At 46.2% G+C, this 21,882-nt stretch overlaps 1 protein-coding gene across 4 annotated transcripts in view; it reads right to left on the bottom strand.

Annotated features, from left to right (window-relative positions):
- Positions 1-21,882, bottom strand: part of ARMH3 (armadillo like helical domain containing 3) — a 217,599-nt gene that overhangs the window by 178,060 nt on the left and 17,657 nt on the right. For all 4 annotated transcript variants that reach the window (XM_008270392.4, XM_002718677.5, XM_017348512.3 and 1 more), the window contains 3 exons: positions 17,962-18,018; positions 17,707-17,853; positions 12,350-12,457 (listed from right to left, as the gene is read on the bottom strand). In XM_008270392.4, coding sequence (XP_008268614.1) covers positions 12,350-12,457; positions 17,707-17,853; positions 17,962-18,018 — 312 coding nt within the window. The remainder of the gene's footprint in view (positions 1-12,349; positions 12,458-17,706; positions 17,854-17,961; positions 18,019-21,882) is intronic.

Below are 21,882 nucleotides of genomic sequence, written 5' to 3'. Positions count from 1 at the left end.
ATAGATTAGAATGAAGGAAAATTTTTTAACTTTTTAAAAAAGATTATTTGAAAGGCAGAGTTAAAGAGACAGAGACAGAGAGCTCTTCCATCTGCTGGTTCACTCTCCAGATGGCCACAACGGCCAGAGCTATACCAGCCTGAAGCCAGAAGCCAGGAGCTTCTTTCAGGTCTCCCACATGGACACAGGAGCCCAAGCACTTGGGCCATCCACCACTGCTCTCCCAGGCTCATTAGCAGAGAGCTGGATCTGAAGTGGAACAGCCGGGTCTCAAACTGGCGACCGCATGGGATGCCAGCACCACAGGCAACGGCTTTACCTACTATGCCACAGCACCAGCCATGATAATGAAGGAAATTATTTAAAAACCTGATGACTAAATAACTGTATAAAAGTGACATTATTTGATAAAGAAAGGATGTCATTTGATGCTTGGCACAATTAACAAATAGAGTCAAGATCACTGTTCGCCCAATTGCTTGGGCCCCTGTCACCCATGTACAAGACTTAGATAGAGTTCCTGGCTCCTAGCTTCAGATTGGCCCAGCTCCAGCCATTGCAGCTACTTGAGGAGTAAACCAATGAATGAAAGATCTTTCTCTGTCCTCCCTATCACTCTACCTTTCAAATAAAAAAATCTTAAAAAAAAAAAAAAAAGGCTGAAGAGGCAGGCATTCGTCATATCCCATATCCTAGGAACTAGTTCCAGCTATACTTCCAATCCAGCTTCCTGCTAATGTGCAACTTGGGAGGCAGCAGGTTATGGTTCAAGTACTTGGGTCACTACTACCCATATGGGAGACCCAGATTGAGTTCTTGGATCCTGGCTTCAGCCTGACCCAACCTGGGCTATTGCAGGCATTTGGGGACTAACCCAGTAGATGGGAGATCTATGTCTGTCTCTGTCTCTCCATATTTTACATAAATAAATATTTATTTTTTAAAAGCTGATAGACTCAGGCCGGCGCCGCGGCTCAATAGGCTAATCCTCCACCTGCGGCGCCAGCACACCGGGTTCTAGTCCCAGTCAGGGCGCCAGACTCTGTCCCGGTTGCTCCTCTTCCAGTCCAGCTCTCTGCTGTGGCCAGGGAGTGCAGTGGAGGATGGCCCAGATGCTTGAGCCCTGCACCCGCATGGGAGACCAGGAGAGGCACCTGGCTCCTGGCTTCAGATCGACGCGGTGCGCCGGCCGTGGCAGCCATTGTGGGGTGAACCAACGGAAAAGGAAGACCTTTCTCTGTCTCTCTCTCTCTCACTGTCCACTCTGCCTGTCAAAAAATAAAAATAAATTTAAAAAAAAAAGCTGATAGATTCAAACTAATCTAAAGATGAAACCTCTATATATAAAACAAATGGAAGAGAGAAATATTCTACATTAAATGAAGGAAGAAAGTGGCTGGAGGATAAAGATATAGCTGCAAGTTCAAGCTGAAGGTTCAAAATAAACTGCTTTAGTTCAACTGAATAAATATGTATCTACTGTATGCTAAACAGTATGCTTTTAAATGTAAGAATAAGACTATGACCCCCATTCTCAAGGTGGTTTTAGTATAATGGGAAGAAAAATAAACAGCTTTATTTTTTTTTAAAGATTTATTTATTTGTTTGAAAGTCAGAGTTACAGAGAGAGGAGAGGCAGAGAGAGAGAGAGAGGTCTTCCATCCAATGGTTTACTGCCCAATTGGCCGCAATGGCCGGAGCTGCACTGATCCGAAGCCAGGGACCAGGAGCTTCTTCTGGGTCTCCCATGTGGGTGCAGGTGCCCAAGCACTTGGGCCATCTTCTACTGCTTTCCCAGGCCATAGCAGAGAGCTGGATTGGAAGTGGAGCAGCTGGGTCTGGAATCGGTGACATGCCAGCGCTTCAGGCAAAGAGTGTTAACCCGCTACGCCACAGCACTGGCCCAAATAACCAGCTTTTTTTTTTTTTTTTTTTTTTTTTTTTTTTTTTTTTTGACAGGCAGAGTTAGACAGTGAGAGAGAGAGAAAGGTCTTCCTTCCATTGGTTCACCCCCCAAAATGGCCACTACGGCCAGCGCGCTGCAGCCGATCCAAAGCCAGGAGCCAGGTGCTTCCTCCTGGTCTCCCATGCAGGTGCAGGGCCCAAGCACTTGGGCCATCTTCCACTGCCTTCCCAGGCCACAGCAGAGAGCTGGACTGGAAGATGAGCAACTAGGACAGAATCCAGCGCCCCAACCGGGACTAGAACCCGGGGTGCCGGTGCCGCAGCTGGAGGATTAACTAAGTGATCCGCGGCACCGGCCCAATAAGCAGCTTTAATTTAGTGATTACTATGATACATATATACACGGAAGAAGACAATCAGTGTAAAAGCCATCTATTTCAGGACCCCTCAGGGGTGAGTTATATTTTGAAAAATCAGTAGGAATAAAACTTGAGGAGGTAGGGAGGACAATTAGCCTAGCAGTTAAGATGTGGGATATGCCTGCATCCCACACTGGCAGGTCTGGGATGATCCCCTGGCTTTGATTCCTTGGCTCCAGCTCCTAATTCCAGCTTCCTCCTGGTAAAGACTCTGGGAGGCAGTGGTGATAGCTCCTGGGGCTGGGTTCCTGCCACACACATAGGGGTCCTGGACTGAGTTCCCAGCTCCAGCTTTGGTCCCTCACTGTTGCACGCATCTGAGGACTAGGCCAGCAGATCAGGGCACTTTCTCTGTGTGTGTGTATCTGTCTGTCTCAGCATCCCATTTTTTTTTTTTTTTTAAGATTTATTTATGATGAGCAGTACCACCTGGAGCCCACCAGCGATGGTCTCCAGCGCCAGTGACAACACTGCCGCTGTCACTATGGCCCATTACAAAGCCAACGACTTGACGCAGGAGCAGTTCCAGAGGTAGCTGGAGAAGTCGGGAGTGCTGGACACACTGACCAAGGTGTTGGCAGCCTTACATGAAGAACCAGAGAAACCTAATAGTGCTTTGAACTTGTTGTTATTTATTATTATTTGACAGAGTTAGTGAGAGAGAGACAGAGAGAAAGGTCTTCCTTCCGTTGCTTCACCCCCAAAATGGCCACTACAGCCAGAGCTACGCCAATCCGAAGCCAGGAGCCAGGTGCTTCCTCCTGGTCTCCCATGCAGGTGCAGGGGCCCAAGCACTTGGGCCATCCTCTACTGCACTCCTGGGCCACAGTAGAGAGCTGGACTGGAAGAGGAGCAATGGGGACTAGAACCCGGCAGCCATATGGGTGCCGCAGGCGGAGGATTAACCAATTGAGCCACAGTGCCGACCCCATGCTTTGGACTTTTTAAAGCATCACTTAGGAGCTGCTACTGCAGAAAATCCAGAAACAGATCTGCCTTGCCTAAAATTGGCAGAAATGAAAGAAAAATATGAAGCTATTGTAGAAGAAAATAAAAAACTGAAAACAAAGCTTGCTCAGTATGAACCACCTCAGGAGAAGCGTCCTGAATACGATTCTTCTCAGTCGAAAAGACACTGAAAAATGGTTCTGCATGACTTAAATAGTTTGTATAGTATATAATCTTTCCTGAACAGATGCTATAGAACACTTTTAATATGTTAATTCAGCTATTATACTTTAACTGTTAAAAGCACACACATTAAGAGAATCACTAATAAAAACTCAGTATGACTTTCTTTGGGTCTTACAGCAGGAGAATCCAAAGTAAATCCTGAAAACAAAACAAAAACCACCAAATACAGCCCTCTAATCCATTACCTAAAAGACATTCTGTTTATAAATCTGATGAGGAGTGATGGTACAGGGTGTATTTAGCCAAGGGAGGTTAGCATGGGGCAATTACTTGGTTTAGTTCAGGATATGAGCACAGCTACAGTCATTCTTTAAAATGAAGATGACACTGTCATTTATATTGCTGTAGGAAACTAAAGAAATTTGAGACTTAAAATGCTTTTCAGCCGGTTCCCCTGAATCTTCTGCTCTTGTTTCTGTGAAGTGGAACAAGCGGCTCTTCTTTGCCACGACTCTGCCTTAGAGAACTCTGTGTGCAAGTCTGAACTCTGACACTGTTTTCCTTCTATGCGATAGTGCTCTATCTGACACTTCTGCCTTGCTTTGCTCTGTGCCTCAGTGAGTCCTAGCTGCACACTGGCCTTTCTGTGTGGTGCTTTCCAATTTGCTTAAGAATAGCAGTTACCATGATTATAATTTTTATGACTTTAAACAGGACCACACTTTTTCCTGCCTTACTGCATTGCTTAACTGAACATAAGAACAAAGGCACTGGAAAAGTCGGGGTTCATGCACAAGCTGGGATGCAAAGGGGAAATGAGCGATATATTATGGGAAATTAGAGTTCATAGGTATAATTACACAGTAGTTTTTTTCTTAAAGTATTTTTTGTAAACTTGAATTCATTTTATCTCCATTATCCCTGTGAAGTAGGTAGGGCAAGTATGAGAGTAGATTGGGTGCTGAATTGTTAGACTGATGATGTTAACACAAATTGTGCGCTCACTGTAGAACTTGGGCACATTGATTTAGTGTTCTGAAATACTTTCCTCATCTGTTAAATGAGAAGAATATCTGTGCTGCCTACCTCACAGGGTTGTTGTAAGGATCAAATGAAAATGTATGTGAAAGATCTGTAAATGATAAGACACCAAAAAAAAAAATTACAGAAAGGCAGAGGCACAGAGAGACAGAGGTCTTCCATCTGCCAGTCGACTCCCTAGATGGTTGCGTCGGCCGGAGCTGCACCGATCCAAAGCCAGGAGCCAGGAATTTCCACCAGGTGCCCCAGGTGGGTGCAGGGGCCCAAGCACTTGGGCCATCTTCTATTGCTTTCCCAGGCCATAGCAGAGGGCTGGATCGGAAGTGGAGCAGCTGGGACTCAAATCAGCACCATATGGGATGCCGGTACTACAGGCAGCAGCTTTACCCAGTATGCCACAGCACCAGCCCCCAAAATTTTTAAAATGAAAAAATAAATTTTAAAAATTTGAGAAGGATGGGGCTGGCGCTGTGGCGCAGTGGGTTAAAGCCCCGGCCGAAGCGCTGGCATCCCATATGAGTGCCGGTTCTAGTCCCGGCTGCTCCACTTCCGATCCAGCTCTCTGCTGTGGCCTGGGAAAGCAGTAGAAGATGGCCCAAGTCCTTGGATCCCTGCACCCACACGGGAGACCCAAAAGAAGCTCCTGGCTTCGGATCGGCACAGCTCCGGCTGTTGTGGCCAACTGGGGAGTGAACCAACGGATGGAAGACCTCTCTCTGCCTCTCTTCTCTCTGTGTAACTCTGACTTTAAAATAAATCTTTAAAAAAAAAAAAAATTTTGAGAAGGAAAGCAATTTCACACAGGTTTTTGTTTTTGTTTTTGTTTTTGTTTTTTTACATGATCAAAGACAGATGAGGGAGTCTAACGTTGTGGAATAGCAGGTAAAGCTGATGCCTGCAACACTGGCATCCCACAGGGACACCAGTTTGTGTTGTAGCTGCTCTACTTCTGATCCAGCTCCCTGCTAACAATCCAGCACCTGAAGAGGGCCCAAATGCTCAGGCCCTGCTACCCATATGAGAGACCTGGAAGAAGCTCCTGGCTTCAGCCTTGCTCAGCCCTGGCTGTAGAGGACATCTGGGGAGGGAACCAGTGGGTGGAAGATAGATAGATAGATAGATAGATAGATAGATAGATAGATAGATAGATCGATCGATCTCCCCTCCCCAACTTTGACTTTCAAATAAATAAATAAATCTTTAAGAAAAAAAAAGACATATGAGGAATGAAATGGTCCTGGGTATAAGGATGGAAGACAAGTAGTTTGTTATCATGGGAGTATAAAGAATGAGGCATGGCAGTGAGAAACTGCAGAAGTAACTAGAGGGCAGATTATGAAAGTTGTATAAGGCTAACTAGGGAGTCAGGTCTTTATCTTATCTGTAACAGACTAACAAAGGGTTGTAAGCAGGTAAGAGTTGAGTGTATTACACATCAATCTGTCGGAGTGGATGACAGATTTAAAGACTGCAAGTGAAGAGGGAGGGAGACCAATCAGGATATTAGGTCAATTTCCTGAGAATCACCATGTCTCATTTGCCTCTGTGGCCCCAGTGCCTAGCACAGTGCCTGGTACACAAGAGCCCAATACGCGTTTGTTCAAAGGAAGAAGGAGGGGTGTTGGCACTGTGATGCAGCAGGTTAAGCCACGGCTTAGGATGACAGCAGTACACACTGAAGTGCCTGGTTTGAGTCCCCATGTCAAATTCAGCTTCCCACTAATGCACCCGGGAGACGGTAGATAATGGCCAAGCACTTGGGTCCCTGCCATCTAGGTAAGAGATCTGAATGGAATTCCTGGCTCTTAGCTTTGGCCTGGACCGAACTGTGTGGGCATTTGGGGAGTGAAAGAGAGAATGGAAGATTTCTCTGTTACTCTGCTTTTCAAACAAATAAATAAATAAAAAGAAAGAAAGAGAAGGGAAGGAGGGAGGGAAGGAGAGAGGGAGGAAATAGTTCAGATAAAGAGATAACAGGGCTGGCGCTGCGGCTCACTAGGCTAATCCTCCGCCTGCGGCGCCGGCACACGGGGTTCTAGTCCCGGTCGGGGCGCCCCATTCTGTCCCAGTGGCTCCTCTTCCAGGCCAGCTCTCTGCTGTGGCCCGGGAGTGCAGTGGAGGATGGCCCAAGTGCTTGGGCCCTGCACCCCATGGGAGACCAGGATAAGCACCTGGCTCCTGCCTTCAGATCAGCGTGGTGCACCAGCTGCAAAACCAACGGCAAAAAGAAGACCTTTCTCTGTCTCTCTCTTTCACTGTCCACTCCGCCTGAAAAAAAAAAAAAAAAAAGAGAGAGAGAGAGAGAGAGATAATAGGTTCCGAAGTAACAGGAGTGAAAAGACAGGAATGAGAAATAAGCAAATAAGCTGAGGGGCTGGTGCTGTGGTGCAGCAGGTAAAGCCACCGCCTGCAGTGCCAGCATCCCATATGGGCACCAGTTCGAGACCCGGCTGCTCCACTTCCAATCTAGCTCTCTGCTATGGCCTGGGAAAACAGAAGATGGCCCAAGTCTTGGGCCCCTGCACCTGCATGGAAGACTGGGAAGAACTCCTGGCTCCTGGCTTCAAATCGGTGCAGCTCTGGCTTTGCAGCCAATTGGGGAGTGAACCAGCAGATGAAGATCTCTCTCTCTCTCTCTCTCTTTTTTTTTCTCTCTCTCTCTGCCACTGCTTCTCTCTCTGTGTAACTCTGACTTCCAAATAAATAATAAAATAAATAAATAAATAAATCTTTTTAAAAAAGAAAGAAGCTGAGGTAAAATTAGCTGAACTTGATGATAACCTGGAGATAAAAGATGAGGGAGAAGAATGAAGGATGACTGAGTTTTCTGGTGCAGGAGAAGACAGGTGCCCCATTCTGAAAGGGAATCAATGAGAAAAGAACAGATACAGGAGAACAACGAGTTCCACGTCGGACATGTCCAGCATCCAGCATGAGGTACTTATGGCTTGCAAAGGTGAGTGTACTCAGGAAGTGCTTACAGAGCATACAGCTGGCTCTTGGGCTCTCAAGGAACATTACCTCAGTAGTAATCAAAATGAAGGCAGGACTTAGAACTCTGAGAATGAAGGTGCTATCTGGAATTTGATCATGACAAACATGTAGAAGGCTGGAATTCCGTACACTAGGTACAAAATCCTTGTGCATACGTAACTGCATATTCATAACTTCTTTCTTGTAACCTAACTACAATAAGGATTTGTTAATATATCAATTTCTTTATTTTAAATTTAGTGACAAGGCCGGCGCCACGGCTCACTAGGCTAATCCTCCGCCTGTGGCGCCAGCACCCTGGGTTCTAGTCCCAGTTGGGGCGCCGGTTCTGTCCCTGTTGCTCCTCTTCCAGTCCAGCTCTCTGCTGTGACCCGGGAGGGTAGTGGAGGATGGCCCAGGTGCTTCGGCCCTGCACCCGAATAGGAGACCGGGAGGAAGCAACTGGCTCTTGGCTTCAGATTGGCACAGCGCACCAGCCATTGTGGCCATTTTGGGGGGGACCAATGGAAGGAGGACCTCTCTCTCTCCCTCTCTTACTGTCTAACTCTGTCTTTAAAAAAAAAAATTTAGTGACAGAAGGGGGCTGGCACCATGGCTCAGTAGGTTAATCCTCTGCCTGCGACACCGACACCCCACATGGGCGCCAGGTTCCAGTCCCGGTTGCTCCTCTTCCAGTCCAGCTCTCTGCTGTGGCCCGGGAGTGCAGTGGAGGATGGCCCAAGTGCTTGGGCCCCTGCACCCCATGGGAGACCAGGATAAGCACCTGGCTCCTGGCTTCAGATTGGCACAGCGTCAGTCATAGCGGCCATTTGGGGGGTGAACCAACGGAAGGAAGACCTTTCTCTCCGACTCTCTCTCTCACTGTCTATAATTCTACTTGTCAAATAAATAAATAGAAAAAAAGATACTATCAAACACTACAAATTATATATCTGATTAGGGCCTTGTATTCAGAATATGTAATGAACTCTTACAACTCAACAATAAAAGACAATCCAATCTAGAAATGAGTAAAGGATATGAATAAAGTTTCTCAAAAGAAAGAAGAGGCTGGCGCCGCAGCTCACTAGGCTAATCCTCTGCTTGCGGCGCCAGCACACCCGGTTCTAGTCCCGGTCGGGGCGCCGGATTCTTTCCCGGTTGCCCCTCTTCCAGGCCAGCTCTCTGCTGTGGCCAGGGAGTGCAGTGGAGGATGGCCCAAGTGCTTGGGCCCTGCACCCCATGGGAGACCAGGAGGAAACACCTGGCTCCTGGCTTCAGATCAGCACGGTGCGCCGGCTCAGCACGCTGGCCGCGGCGGCCATTGGAGGGTGAACCAACGGCAAAGGAAGACCTTTCTCTCTGTCTCTCTATCTCACTGTCCACTCTGCCTGTCAAAGGAAAAAAAAAAGAAAAAGAAAGAAGAAAAGACAGACAAAAACAACTGTTTATTCATATGATGTAAATTACCTGGAATCCTTAGGCTGGCATTGTGGTAGACCGGGTTAAGCTGTGGCTTGCTATGCAATGCCATCCTATATCAGAGCACCAGTAAAAGTCCCATCTGTTCTGCTTCCAAACTAGCTTCCTAATAATGCATCTGAGAAAGCTGCTGACAATGCCTTAGCTACTTGGGCTCCTGCCACCCATGTGAAAGACCACGATGGAGCTCCTGGCTCCTGGCTTCAAGCTGGCAAAGACCTGGCAGTTTTAGCCACTGAGCAGTGAAACAACAAATGAAAGATCTCTCTCTCTCTCTCTCTCTCTGTATTTCAAAGATAGAAATAAATCTTTAAAAAAAAAAATTGGGGGCCAGCATTGTATAATAGCAGGTTAAGCTTCCACCTGTTAAGTTGGCATCCCACATGGGTGCCAGTTCAAGACCCGATTGCTCCACTTCCAATCCAGCTCCCTGCTATTGCACCTGGGAAATCAGCAGAAGATGGCCCAAGAGCTTGGGCCCCTGAACCCATGTGGGAGACAGGAAGAAGCGCCTGGCTCCTGGCTTCAGCCTGGCCCAGCCCTGCTGTTGTTGCCATTTGGGGAGTGCACCAGCTGATAGAAGATCTCTCTATATACATCTTTTTTTTTTTTTTTTTTAAGATTTATTTATTTATTTGAAAGGCAGAGTTACACAGAGGCAGAGAGAGAAAGACAGAGAGAGAATGAGAGAGAAGGGTCTTCCACCTACTGGTTCACTCCCCTTTCTATCTTTCCTCCTCTCTAACTCTGCCCTTCAAATAAATAAAAAACAAATTCAAAAATAAAAATGGAATCCTCATACATACATTGCTGGTGAATTGTAAAATGGAACAGCTACCATGATTTGACAGTTCCTCAAATGTTAAATTCAGAGTTACCACATGACTCAATAATTTTATTCCCAGGTAACTGTCCAAAATAATTGAAAACATATAACATACATCCAAACACTTATACATGGCTGTTCAAAGCAACATTATTCATAATAGCAAATTTTCAAACAATCCAAATGTCCATCAGCCAAGAAATGGAATATCAAAATGAGGTATATCCAACCAAGGGAAAATTATTTGGCAGTAAAAAGAATGAAATATGGGGCCGGCACTGTGACACAGCGGGTTAACACCCTGGCCTGAAGCGCAGGCATCCCATATGGGTGCTGGTTCGAGTCCTGGCTGCTCCTCTTCCAATCCAGCTCTCTGCTATGGCCTAGGAAAGCAGCAGAAAATGGCCCAAGCCCTTGGGCCCCTGCACCCATGTGGGAGACCGGGAAGAAGCTCCTGGCTTCGGATCAGCGCAACTCCAGCTGTTGCGGCCATCTGGGGAGTGAACTACCAGATGGAAGACCTCTCTCTCTCTCTCTGCCTCTCCTCTCTTTGTGTAACTCTGACTTTCAAATAAATAAATAAATCTTTAAAAAAGTAAGAAAAGAGGCCAGCGTCGCGGCTCACTAGGCTAATCCTCCGCCTTGCGGCGCCAGCACACCAGGTTCTAGTCCCAGTCGGGGCGCCGGATTCTGTCCTGGCTGCCCCTCTTCCAGGCCAGCTCTCTGCTGTGGCCAGGGAGTGCAGTGGAGGATGGCCCAAGTCCTTGGGCCCTGCACCCCATGGGAGACCAGGATAAGTACCTGGCTCCTGCCTTCGGATCAGTGCGGTGCGCCGGTCACAGCGCACCGGCCGCGGCGGCCATTGGAGGGTGAACCAACAGCAAAGGAAGACCTTTCTCTCTGTCTCTCTCTCTCACTGTCCACTCTGCCTGTCAAAAAAAAAAAAAAAAAAAAAAAAAGAGGTTTCTTTAAAAAAAAAAATGAAATATGAGACATTTTATATGGATGAACTCTGAAAACATCACACTAAGTGAACGCCAGACACTAAAGGCCACATACGATATAATTCTGTTGTCTGAGGTGTCCAAAACAGATAAACTCATATAGACATAAGATAGATTAATGCTGCCAGAGAGGAATGGAAAATGACCCTGATTGTACAACTCTGTGAAAATACTGACACACTCTCGACTGTACATTTTAAAAGGGTAAATAGTATCATATGCAAATTATAAAGCTATCACTAACAAAAGATAGTGTCAACAGCACAAATAAAGATTGGAATAAAATTGGAGCTGGCGTTGTGGTATGGGTGTCAGTTCCAGTACTGGCTGCTCTACTTCCTTTTTTTTTTTTTTTTTTTTGACAGGCAGAGTGGACAGTGAGAGAGAGAGACAGAGAGTAAGGTCTTCCTTTGCCATTGGTTCACCCTCCAATGGCCGCCACAGCCGGCCATGCTGATCTGAAGGCAGGAGCCAGGTGCTTCTCCTGGTCTCCCATGGGGTGCAGGGCCCAAGCACCTGGGCCATCCTCCACTGCACTCCCGGGCCACAGCAGAGAGCTGGACAGGAAGAGGGGCAACCAGGACAGAATCCGGCGCCCCGACCGGGACTAGAACCCGGTGTACCGGCGCCGCAGGCAGAGGATTAGCCTATAATCTGACTCCCTGCTAATGCATCTGGGCTCCTGTACCCACATGGGAGACCTGGAAGAAGCTCCTGGCTCCTGGCTCCTGGCTCCTGCCTGGCACAGCCCCAGCTGTTGCAGCCATTTGGGAATGAATCAGTGGGTAGAATATCTCTCTCCCTCTCTCTTTATAATTCTGCCTTTCAAATAAATAAATAATTTTTTTAAACTGTGATAAAAGCAAAGTCTCTGTTAAATTAGAAAGCTTAAATTTCAGCTAAAGTTGCTATTATGCATTACCTTGCTATAAGTTACGTTCATAAATGTTCTTTAAAACATATGACTGTATGATATAAATAAAAGAAACTGTTCAGGGACCAGCACTGTGACACAGTGGGTTAACGCCCTGGCCTGAAGCCTGGCATCCCATATGGGCGCCGGTTTGAGACCCAGCTGCTCCACTTTCCATCCAGCTCTTGGCTGTGGCCTGGGATAGTAGTAGAAGATGGCCCAAGTCCTTGGGCCCCTGCACCCATGTGGGAGACCCAGAGGAGGCTCCTGGCTCCTGGCTTCAGATCAGCACAGCTCTGGCCATTGCGGCCAATTAGGCAGTGAACCATCGGATGGAAGACCTCTCTCTCTCTCTCTCTCTCTCTGCCTCTCCTCTCTCTGTGTAACTCTGACTTCCAAATAAATAAATAAATCTTTAAAAAAAAAAAAAGAAACTGTTCAGTCTTTATCCTTCAAGAAAAGGATGCCTTAATTCAAATTTGAACATAAAATAAAATGTTCTTTTTCTCAGATAAACCAAATGTGTTAAATAAAAATATCCAACTTCAAGGTTAAATACAACATTAATATCTGAATCCAAATCTACAGATGGTATCCACAGACAGCTGTCAGAAGCAGCCATGCTCAGGCACATCTGCAGCTCAGGCCTCACCTTCATGCACAGCTCCGCCTTGTCAAAGCCCATCAGCATGTTGATAATGTCAAACCCGGAAGTAGATTTATTCTTTTGATGGACTCCTCGAATGAGTGCACACAAGGTCTGCAGAGATGAGAGAAAGAATTCTTTCTAGAGAGGAAATCTCAAAACCAGCAGGGCGCTGGGTCTGCAGCCTTGCACTGCAACCTCAAACCCCTTACTTATACAGCTGACCTCCAATCTCTGTCGCTCTGAGCTGCAAAACACAGTCTAAGCCTCAATATGTGCAAAATCTAGAAATTCAAAGAGGAACAACAACTGAAACTGCTATCATCCTCATGTTTTTTCCCCACCCTCTTTTTTTGTTGTTTTTTTGGCCATCTTCTTAAAAACTGCACTACTGACAAAGAATGGAAGGTGATACACAAAAACAAAAACAAGAGAGGCAATTTAGCCTAGTGGTTAAGACACTGGCATCCCACATCAGAATGTCTGGATTCAACCCCAGCTCTGGCTCTTAACTCTGGCTTCCTGCCAATGCAGATCCTGGGAGGCATAGGTCATGACCCAAGCAACTGGGTTCCTGCCACCCACATGGGAGACCTGTGTGTTCCCAGCTCCTGGCTCTAGCCCTGGCTATTTCAAGGATTTGGGGAGTGAACCAACAGATGGGAACTCTGTCAGCTTGTCTCTCAAATAAATCACAGTTCTAGTTTTCCTTTCTATGAAATCAATTGCAGGGGCCAGTACTGGGGCACAAGTTAAGCCACCGCCTGCAGCAACTGCACTGAGTCCTAGATGCTCCATTCCAATACAGCTCCTTGCTAATGCACCTGGAAAAGCAGAAGACAGCCCAAGCCCTTGGGAACCTGCTAGCCATGTGGGAGACCCACATGAAGCTCCGGGCTCCTGGCTTTGTTGTGGCCCAGTCCTGGCCATTGCAGTCATTTGGGAAGTGAACTAGGGGATGGAAGTTATCTCATATCAGAGTTCCTGGGTTCGATTTCCCAGCTCCAGATCCTGAAACCAGGTTCTTGCTTATGCAGACTCTAGAGGGAGCAATCAATGTCTCAAGCAGTTGAGTCTCTGCCACCTACATGTGATGGGAACTACTATGTACTCTCTTTTTCTTTTTCTACTAAGTTCTTAAAAATCTAACATTTACATCATAAATTACAAGCTTTAATGTTTTTCTTTTTTAAAACATGAGAGGCAGACAGAGAGAGCCAGCTAGAGAGAAATAGGGGCCAGTGCTGTGGCATAGCAGGTAAGGCCACCACCTGCAGTGCCGGCATCCCATGTAGACACTAGTTCAGGTCCTGGCTGCTCCACTTCTGATCCAGCTCTCTGCTATGCCCTAGGAAAGCAGTAGCAGATGGCCCAAGTCCCTGGGCCCCTGCACCTGTGTGGGAGACCAGCAGGAAGCTCCTGGCTCCTGGCTTTGGATCAGTGCAGCTCAGGCCGTTGCGGCCAATTGAGAAGTGAACCAGCAGATGGAAGACCCCCCCCCCCAATCTCTCAATCTCTCCATCTCTCAATCTCTCTCTCTGCCTCTCCTTCTCTGTAACTCTGACTTTCAAGTAAAATAAGTAAATCTTTAAAAAAAGAAAGAAATAGAACTCCTAAACACTGCTACACTACCCCAAATGCCTGCAATGGCCCCTGGGGCCAAAGCCAGGAGCCAGGGACTCAATTTGAGTCTCCCACTGGGTGACAAGGATCCAATTACTTGAGCCATCACTACTACCTCCCAGGGTCTGCATCAGCGGGAAGCTGAAATCAGGAGGCAGAAGCAGGTACTGAACACAAGCACTGCAACAGGGGATGCAGCACCTTAACCTCTAGGCCAAACACCTACCCCTCAGTAAACAGTTTTAGTAATCTTTTTAAGATTTTATTTATTTGAAAGGCAGAATGACACAGAGAGGGAGAAACAGAGAGAAAGAGATCTTCTATTCAATGGTTCACTCCCCAAATGCAACGACCAGGGTGGGACCAGGCCAAAGCCAGGAGCCAGGAATTCCATCCTGGTCTCCCACGTGTGGATGCCAGGAGCCCAAGTACTTGGGCCATCTTTTACTGCCTTCCCAGGCACATTAGCAGGAAGGTAGATGGGAAGAAGACCAGCCAGGATTCATAGCCACACTCTAATATGGGATGCCATTGCTGCAGGCAGTAGCTTAGCCCACTGCACCACAATGCCAGACTTAGTAATTATTTTTAATAACTACAACAGTGAAATCCCTGATTGGTAAGACCCAACTGCTTTAAATCTTAAATTCATTATCATTCCCATCCACCACTTACTAGCTGTGAGAACCCAGACAGATTAATTGCTCAGTGGCTCAATTTTCCCATCTATAAAACAGGAATGAGGGGGCCAGCACTGTGCCACAGTGAGTAAAGCCACCACCTGCAGTGCCGGCATCCCATATGGGCGCCAGTTTGAGTCCCCACTGCTCCACTTCCGATCCAGCTCTGCTGTGGCCTGGGAAAAGCAGTAGAAGATGGCCCAAGTCCTTGGACCCCTGCACCTGCATAAGAGACCCAGAAGAAGCTCCTAGCTCCTGGCTTCAGATCAATGCAGCTCCAGCCATTGTGGCCATCTAGGGAGTGAACCAGTAGATTTATGACTTCTCTCTCTCTCTCTCTCTGCCTTTCAAATAAATAAATCAATCTCAAAAAAAAAAAAAAAAAAAAAACAGGAGTGAGATAAAAGTATTATCATACAATGATGCTGTGAGGCTTATGCAAATTATACCATAAAGCACCTAGACAGTACTTGGAACTTTGTTAAAACACCAAAAATAGTCCCTAGAACTTTGTAAAAGCTCTGTAAGTATTCGTTATATTTAATCATGCAAAATATTTTTATGGGTCACCAAGGGGCTTAATGTCAACTTACTTCTACTGGAATAAAAGTTTACAATTCAAGCCTTCACAGTGAGTCTTGTAATTACTGGAAATACAATTTCCAACTTTAATTGAGTTCCCACCCTACAACTCAAACCATGGAACGGGGACAATCATTTGTTAGAGCAGTTAGGATGCCACTTGGAAGCTCGCATCCCATATCGGGTGCCCAGGTTCAAGTCTTGGCTCTGCTACTGATTCCATCTTTCTGGTAATATTAGTGCACAATGGGAGGCATCAGTGACAGCACAAGTAATTGGGTCCCTGCCACCCACATGGAAGACCTGGACAGAGCTTCTGGCTCTGGGTTTTTGCCTGACCCAGCCCCAAATGCTATGGGCATTTGGAGAATAAACCAATGGACAGAAAATATCTCTCTCTTTCTCTCTCTCTCTCTTTTTCTCTCTTGTTCTGCCTGTTAAATGAATAAAAATAAAATAAAGAAGAAATTTAAACCCAATCTACCAATGATTCTAATAATAACCTTTATTTCATGATGGAACTTACATATTCTAAGTTTGACAGTAACTGTCCTAAGCACTCCCAATCAAGGCTATACTGGACCTACTAGAACATGAACTTTGAAACTTTAGAACACCATTCATAGTAATTTACCTCTACAGTGCTGCATATTTTCTAAGCACTGTTCTATGTACTAGGAACAAAGTACTGAGTGAAAGTATCAAAGTCTCTCAAGAAACCCACAATGAATCCCTACCAAATGTCTGGCACGCAATACTAATTCAAAAAATAGTCATTGAATGAATCTTCTTCATGATCTTAGCATAAAGATTTATTTATTTATTTGAAAGGCAAAGTTAGAGAGAGAGATAACTCCCATCCGTTTCATTCCCCAGATGGCTGCAACAGCCGGGGCTGGGTTAAACGCCGACATTACAGGCAGTGGCTTTACCTGCAATGCCACAACTCTGGCCCTAAAAACAGGGATTCTGATGTTTTCTCTGAGGTTCTGATAAAACCCTTCTCTCCAGAAAAAAATGTGCATATGCACATGAAATATTACCTATGATTTCAGTGATTCAAGGACCTCCTGAAACCTCAAATTAAAAATCCCTGATCTGGGGCCAGCATTGTGGTGTAGCAGGTTAAGCTTCCAGCTGTTATGTTGGCATCCCATATGAGTGCTGGTTCAAGACCCATCCACTCCACTTTCTTTACTTTTCTTTTTTTTTGAAAGGTAGAGTTATAGACAGTGAGAGAGAGACAGAGAGAAAGGTCTTCCTTCCGTTGGTTCACTCCCCAAATGGCCGCCCACTCCACTTTCAATCTACCTCCCTGCTAATGTTCCTGCGAAAGCAACAGAAGATGGCCCAAGTGCTTGGGCTCCTGCATCCACATGGCAGATCAGGAAGAAGCTCCTGGTTCCCGGCTTAGACCTGGCCCAGCCCCAGCCATTGTGGCCATTTGGTGAGTGAACTAGTGGACAGAAGATCTCTTTCGCTCTCATCCTCTCTAACTCTGCCTGTGAAATAAACAAAATAATTTTTTAAAGATTTTATTTATTTATCTGACAGGCCTAATTACAGACAGAAAGAGGGATACACAAAGAGAAAGGTCTTCCATTGCTGGTTTACTCCCCAAATGGCCACAATGGCCAGAGCTGGGCCAATCTGAAGCCAGGAGCCAGGATCAGAAGCTTCTTCTGGGTCTCCCACGTGGATGCAGGGGCCCAAGCACTTGGGCCATCTTCTACTTCTTTCCCAGGCTATAGCAGAGAGCTGGATTGGAAGAGGAGCAACCAGGACACAAACTGGCACCCAAATGGGAAGCCAGCACCACAGGCAAGAGGGTCAACCCCAAAAATAAATCTTAAAAAAAAAAAAAGAACCCTGATCTGGAGCCAGCACTGTGGCACAGCAGGTTAAGCTGCCACCTGTGACACCCACATCCCAAACCCAAGCATCAGTTCAACTCCCAGCTGCTCCACTTTCAATCCAGCTCCCTGCTAATGCACCTTGGAAAGCAGCAGATGATGGCCCAAGTGCTGGGCCCCTGTCACGTACAAGGGAGACCCAGATGGAGTTTCCAGGCTCCTTGCTTCAGCCTAGACCAGTCCCAGCTATTGCAGCCATTTAGTGAGTGAGCCAACAGATGGAAGATACCTTTCTCTCATCTGTCAGTCTGCTTTTCAAATAAATAAATCTTAAAAAAATAAAATAAAACCTCCTGCCCTAATGAGAAAATACTGTACTAGAATCTCTTCTGATTTTTGCAATAGACTAATTATCTTTCCCCCAGTTTCCTCTCTTCCTTTCCTTAAGTAACAAGAGTTCTATTGCACAATCTGCCTTGGAATTACATCAGATTGTACAAATGGACAAGATTACTACTGTAAGCGTCAATTAATTTACACAGGAAGATGGCTCAGGTACCTCATATTTCAACAGATCTAATTTTTTCTCCTGTTAAACAAGACCCCCAGTCTCCCAGCCTTGTACCTGCAATGCATTGACAACTCGAATTGGATGCTCTTCTCCCAGAGCCTGGATGCAGTGCTGAAATAAGCAATTGATATTGTCCTTGATCTTCATTAACTCCTCACCATCAAGAGACTCCAGCTTGCCTTCTAGGTACTCTAAGTTCACCTGCCAAGGAAACAATAAGGGTCTGGGTGCATTTTTAGTTCAGCACCGAGGACACATGAGAAGGCTGCTTAATTACCAAGGGACCGCACAGAGGCCACCAAGACCCACCTTCATGAGGAAGAGCTCCTCCCAAAACCGAGGACTGCACTGGCCGGGGTCCTCCATCTGAAAGCAGAAGACAAGCACCTCAGCTTCCCCAGCTCTCACTAAAAGCACGAAGAACACTACCCAGGGTTAACTTTGCCTTTTTTGTTTTGTTTTGTTTTCTCAACTTTTATTTAATAAATATAAATTTCCAAAGTACAACTTTTGAATTATAGCAGCTTTTCCCCTCCATAACCTCCCTCCCACCCCCAACCATCACATCTCCCAAACTTCACCTTTCAATACTAACACTGGAAGCGCCGAGTTCAGTGACTTACCAGTGCAGGAGCCAGAACCCAGACACCTGAGTAACGCTGCAGAGGTTCTCACACTATCCCGTACGGACGACTTCTCCTTGCCCCTCCATCTGCCCTCCCTTTCAGGCCACTGCACAGAGGGTTTTTTGCTTTTTTGTTTATAGGTTTATGTTTTTAAACAGCTTTTAGTATGCTCTGTTCTTCATTCAAATTAGTGAAAAAAGCAAAATTATGGTGCTAAACATTTCTCAGCAGTAATTTTCAAAAAGAAAGTTTAGGAACTAAAAGGTCTCTGGTTAACGGGTAAAATATAAAAAAAAGAATCTCTGCTTCACAGGAAGACAATGACATAACAAAATCAGCAGGTCAATAACCCACTATCACCTAACCTTAAGTATACCCTTGAAAATTACTACCAAGACTAACATCTTCATTATTTAAGAACTCCTGATCTAATAAAATATATAAGAATCTCTTCAAGGGGCCAGCATTGTGGCATAGCCAGTTAAACCATCGCATACAATGCCAGCACTCCATATGAACACCTATTCAAGTTACGGCTGCTCCACTTCTGCACCAGTTCCTGTTAAAGCGCCTAAGAAAGCAGTGGAAGGTGGTCCAAGTACTTGGCCTCCTGCCATCCAAGTGGGAGACCTGTATGGAGTTTTAGCTCCTGGCTTTGGCCTGGCCCAGACCTGACTATTGCAGCCATTTGAGGAGTGAAACAGCAGATTTAAGACCTCCCTGTCTACCTCCATTTCACCCAATCCCATTTTTAGTACATATGCTGCCAAATAAAGTTTCTCACTCTCTCTGTAACTCTGCCTTTCAAACAAATACAAATCTTTAAAAAATGAGGTGTGGAGGATGCAGCACCAGTACTGTGACATAGTGGGTTAAGCCATCTGCACTGCCAGCATCCTGTATGGGTACCAATTCAAACCCCAGCTGCTCCACTTCTAGTCCAACTCCCTGCTAATGTGCCTGGGAAAGCAGCAAAGGATGGCTCAACTTCCTGGGCCCCACACCCATATGGGAAACCTAGATGGGGTTCCCAGCTCCTAGCTTCAGCTCAGCCCAGCCCTGATCTTTGCAGCTATTTGGGGAGCAAACCAGTAGACAGAAGACAGAAGATGCATATCTCTCACTATGTAACTGCCTGTCAAGTAAATAAACAAATCTTTGCAGAGGGAAAAAACAATCTCTTCTAGATGTTTAACTGAGAATGGAACAGAGAAGTAACAACATTTCTGGCCTTCTTATATGGTCCTCATTTTACTGAATTCTATCACTTTCTTTCAAATCCTGCACCCCAGCAGGGGCCACACTGTGACCCTCACATATCTGTAATGTCATTTTGTTGTCTACAAATGAAACAGAGAACTCAAGGAGCTGGTACTTCCCAACCCCAAAGCTCACTCAAGCAGTTATTGTCTGTGTACCAAGCCTACTTAACAGGGGAGAAGCCCTAAAGGATCCTAGTACCTACTCATCTTCCCTGTAGAGCACCTGTATTGACCTGGGCAATTCTGTATTAATTTTCTGCATGGCTGTTTTCAAGGCTTGCCAACTACTGTGGTTTGGACATGGTTTGAGTATGTCTCCTAGAGGTTCATGATTTGGAAGCATGATCCCAAGTATGGTGATGTTAAGAGATAGGACCTCGTGGTAGGTCATTAGGACACTGTGGGAGGGCACTTAGAAGGCATCAAAGTAGTGCACCTAGGACTTTGCTTTAGTTTCTGGTCTTGTGATGTGATCTCTCCATCTCAAACACATTCCCACCACTGTGACATCACCCTCAGTGAGTCAACAGAACTGAGGCCTCTTGCAAAACCAGCACCATGGGACTGGCACTGTGGCACAGTAAGCTAAGCCTTCACCTGCAGCACCAGCATCCGATATGGGACGTCATGTCCCAGCTGCTCCTCTTCCGATCCAGCTCTCTGCTTATGGCCTGGGAAAGCAGCAAAAGATGGCCCAAGTGCTTGGGCTCCCGCATCCACATGGGAGATCCAGTAAAAGGTCCTGGCTCCTGGCTTCAGATCAGCCAAGCTCCAGCCACTGTGGCCATTTGGGGAGTGGACCAGCAAATGGAAAACCTCTCTCTCTCTCTCTCTCTCTCTCTTGCTCTGCCTCGCAAATAAATAAATAAATCTAAAAAAAAAAAAAAAGAATTCTCTAAGAACAACAACAAAAAAAGAACAAATGTATTTAGTAACAAATTTAGAATAATCTAGATACAAGTAAGAATTCAATATATGACAACTCCTTTTGGAAGTATTATCCTACTTTACCTGTACTACTTAGTACTACTTATAATAAGAACCTCAGAAGGCATATAATGCTACAGGGTAGGGGCCGGCACTGTGGCGTAGCTGGTAAAGCCACTGCCTGCAGTACTGGCATCCCATATGGGCACCGGTTCAAGTCTTGGCTGCTTCACTTCCAGTCCAGCTCTCTGCAATGGCCTGGGAAAGCCATAGAAGATGGCCCAAGTCCTTGAGCCCCTGCACTCGCATGGGAGACCCAGAAGAAGCTCCTGGTTTCTGACTTTGGATCAGCACAGCTCTGGCCACTGTGGCCAACTGGGGAGTGAACCAGGGGGTGGAAGACCTCTCTCTCAATCTCTCTCTCTGCATCTCCTTCTCTGTGTAACTCTTTCAAGTAAATAAATAAATCTTTAAAAAAAAAAAAAAGCTACAGGGTATCCAATTACTCTATTTGCTGATAGCTGGTATTTATTTATTTATTTATTAAAGAGTTATTTATTTATTTGAAAAGCAGAGTCAGAGAGAGACAGAGGGAGAGAAAGAGACATTTTCCATTCATTGGTTTGCTTCCAAAATGGCCGCAATGGCCAGAGCTGGGCCAATCCAAAGCCAGGAACCAGGAGCTTCTTCTGAGTCTCCCACATGGGTGCAGGGGCCCAAGTGCTTGAGCCATCTTTTGCTGCTTTCCCAAGCACATTAGCAGGGAGCTGGATCAGAAGTGGAGCAGTCAGGACACAAACCAGCTGCCCATATGAGATGCCAGCGCCACAGGTGGCAGCTTTACCACCGTGCCACAGTGCCAGCCCCAGTATCCTATATTTAATAACACAAGCAGGCTGGCGCCGCGGCTCACTAGGCTAATCCTCTGTCTGCAGTGCCGGCACCCCGGGGTTCTAGTCCCGGTTGGGGTGCCAGATTCTGTCCCGGTTGCTCCTCTTCCATTCCAGCTCTCTGCTGTGGCCCAGGAAGGCAGTGGAGAATGGCCCAAGTGCTGGGGCCCTGCACCCGCATGGGAGACCAGGAGGAAGCGCCTGGCTCCTGGCTTCAGATTGGCCCAGCGCACCAGCCACAGCGCAGACCATAGCAGCCATTTGTGGGGTGAACCAACGGAAGGAAGATCTTTCTCTCTGTCTCTCTCTCTCAATGTCTAACTCTGCCTGTCAAAAAAAAATAAAATAAAATAACACAAGCATGGACCACGGTCAATCAGCAGTACTGAAGACCTAATCTTCAATCCAATTGCTTATAACTCCTGTCATCCAAAATAGTTGGTGTTAGGAAAATGGCACAGTTTTATCCATGGCGCAATCTACACTCTGACACCATCCTAGGCTCTAGCCCACGCCGCCATTGCT

The sequence above is a fragment of the Oryctolagus cuniculus genome, chromosome 15, assembly GCF_964237555.1.
Source record: "Oryctolagus cuniculus chromosome 15, mOryCun1.1, whole genome shotgun sequence".
NCBI lineage: Eukaryota > Metazoa > Chordata > Mammalia > Lagomorpha > Leporidae > Oryctolagus > Oryctolagus cuniculus.
Note: the sequence above shows the minus strand (reverse complement) of the source record. Positions and strands in the feature narration are given on the sequence as shown.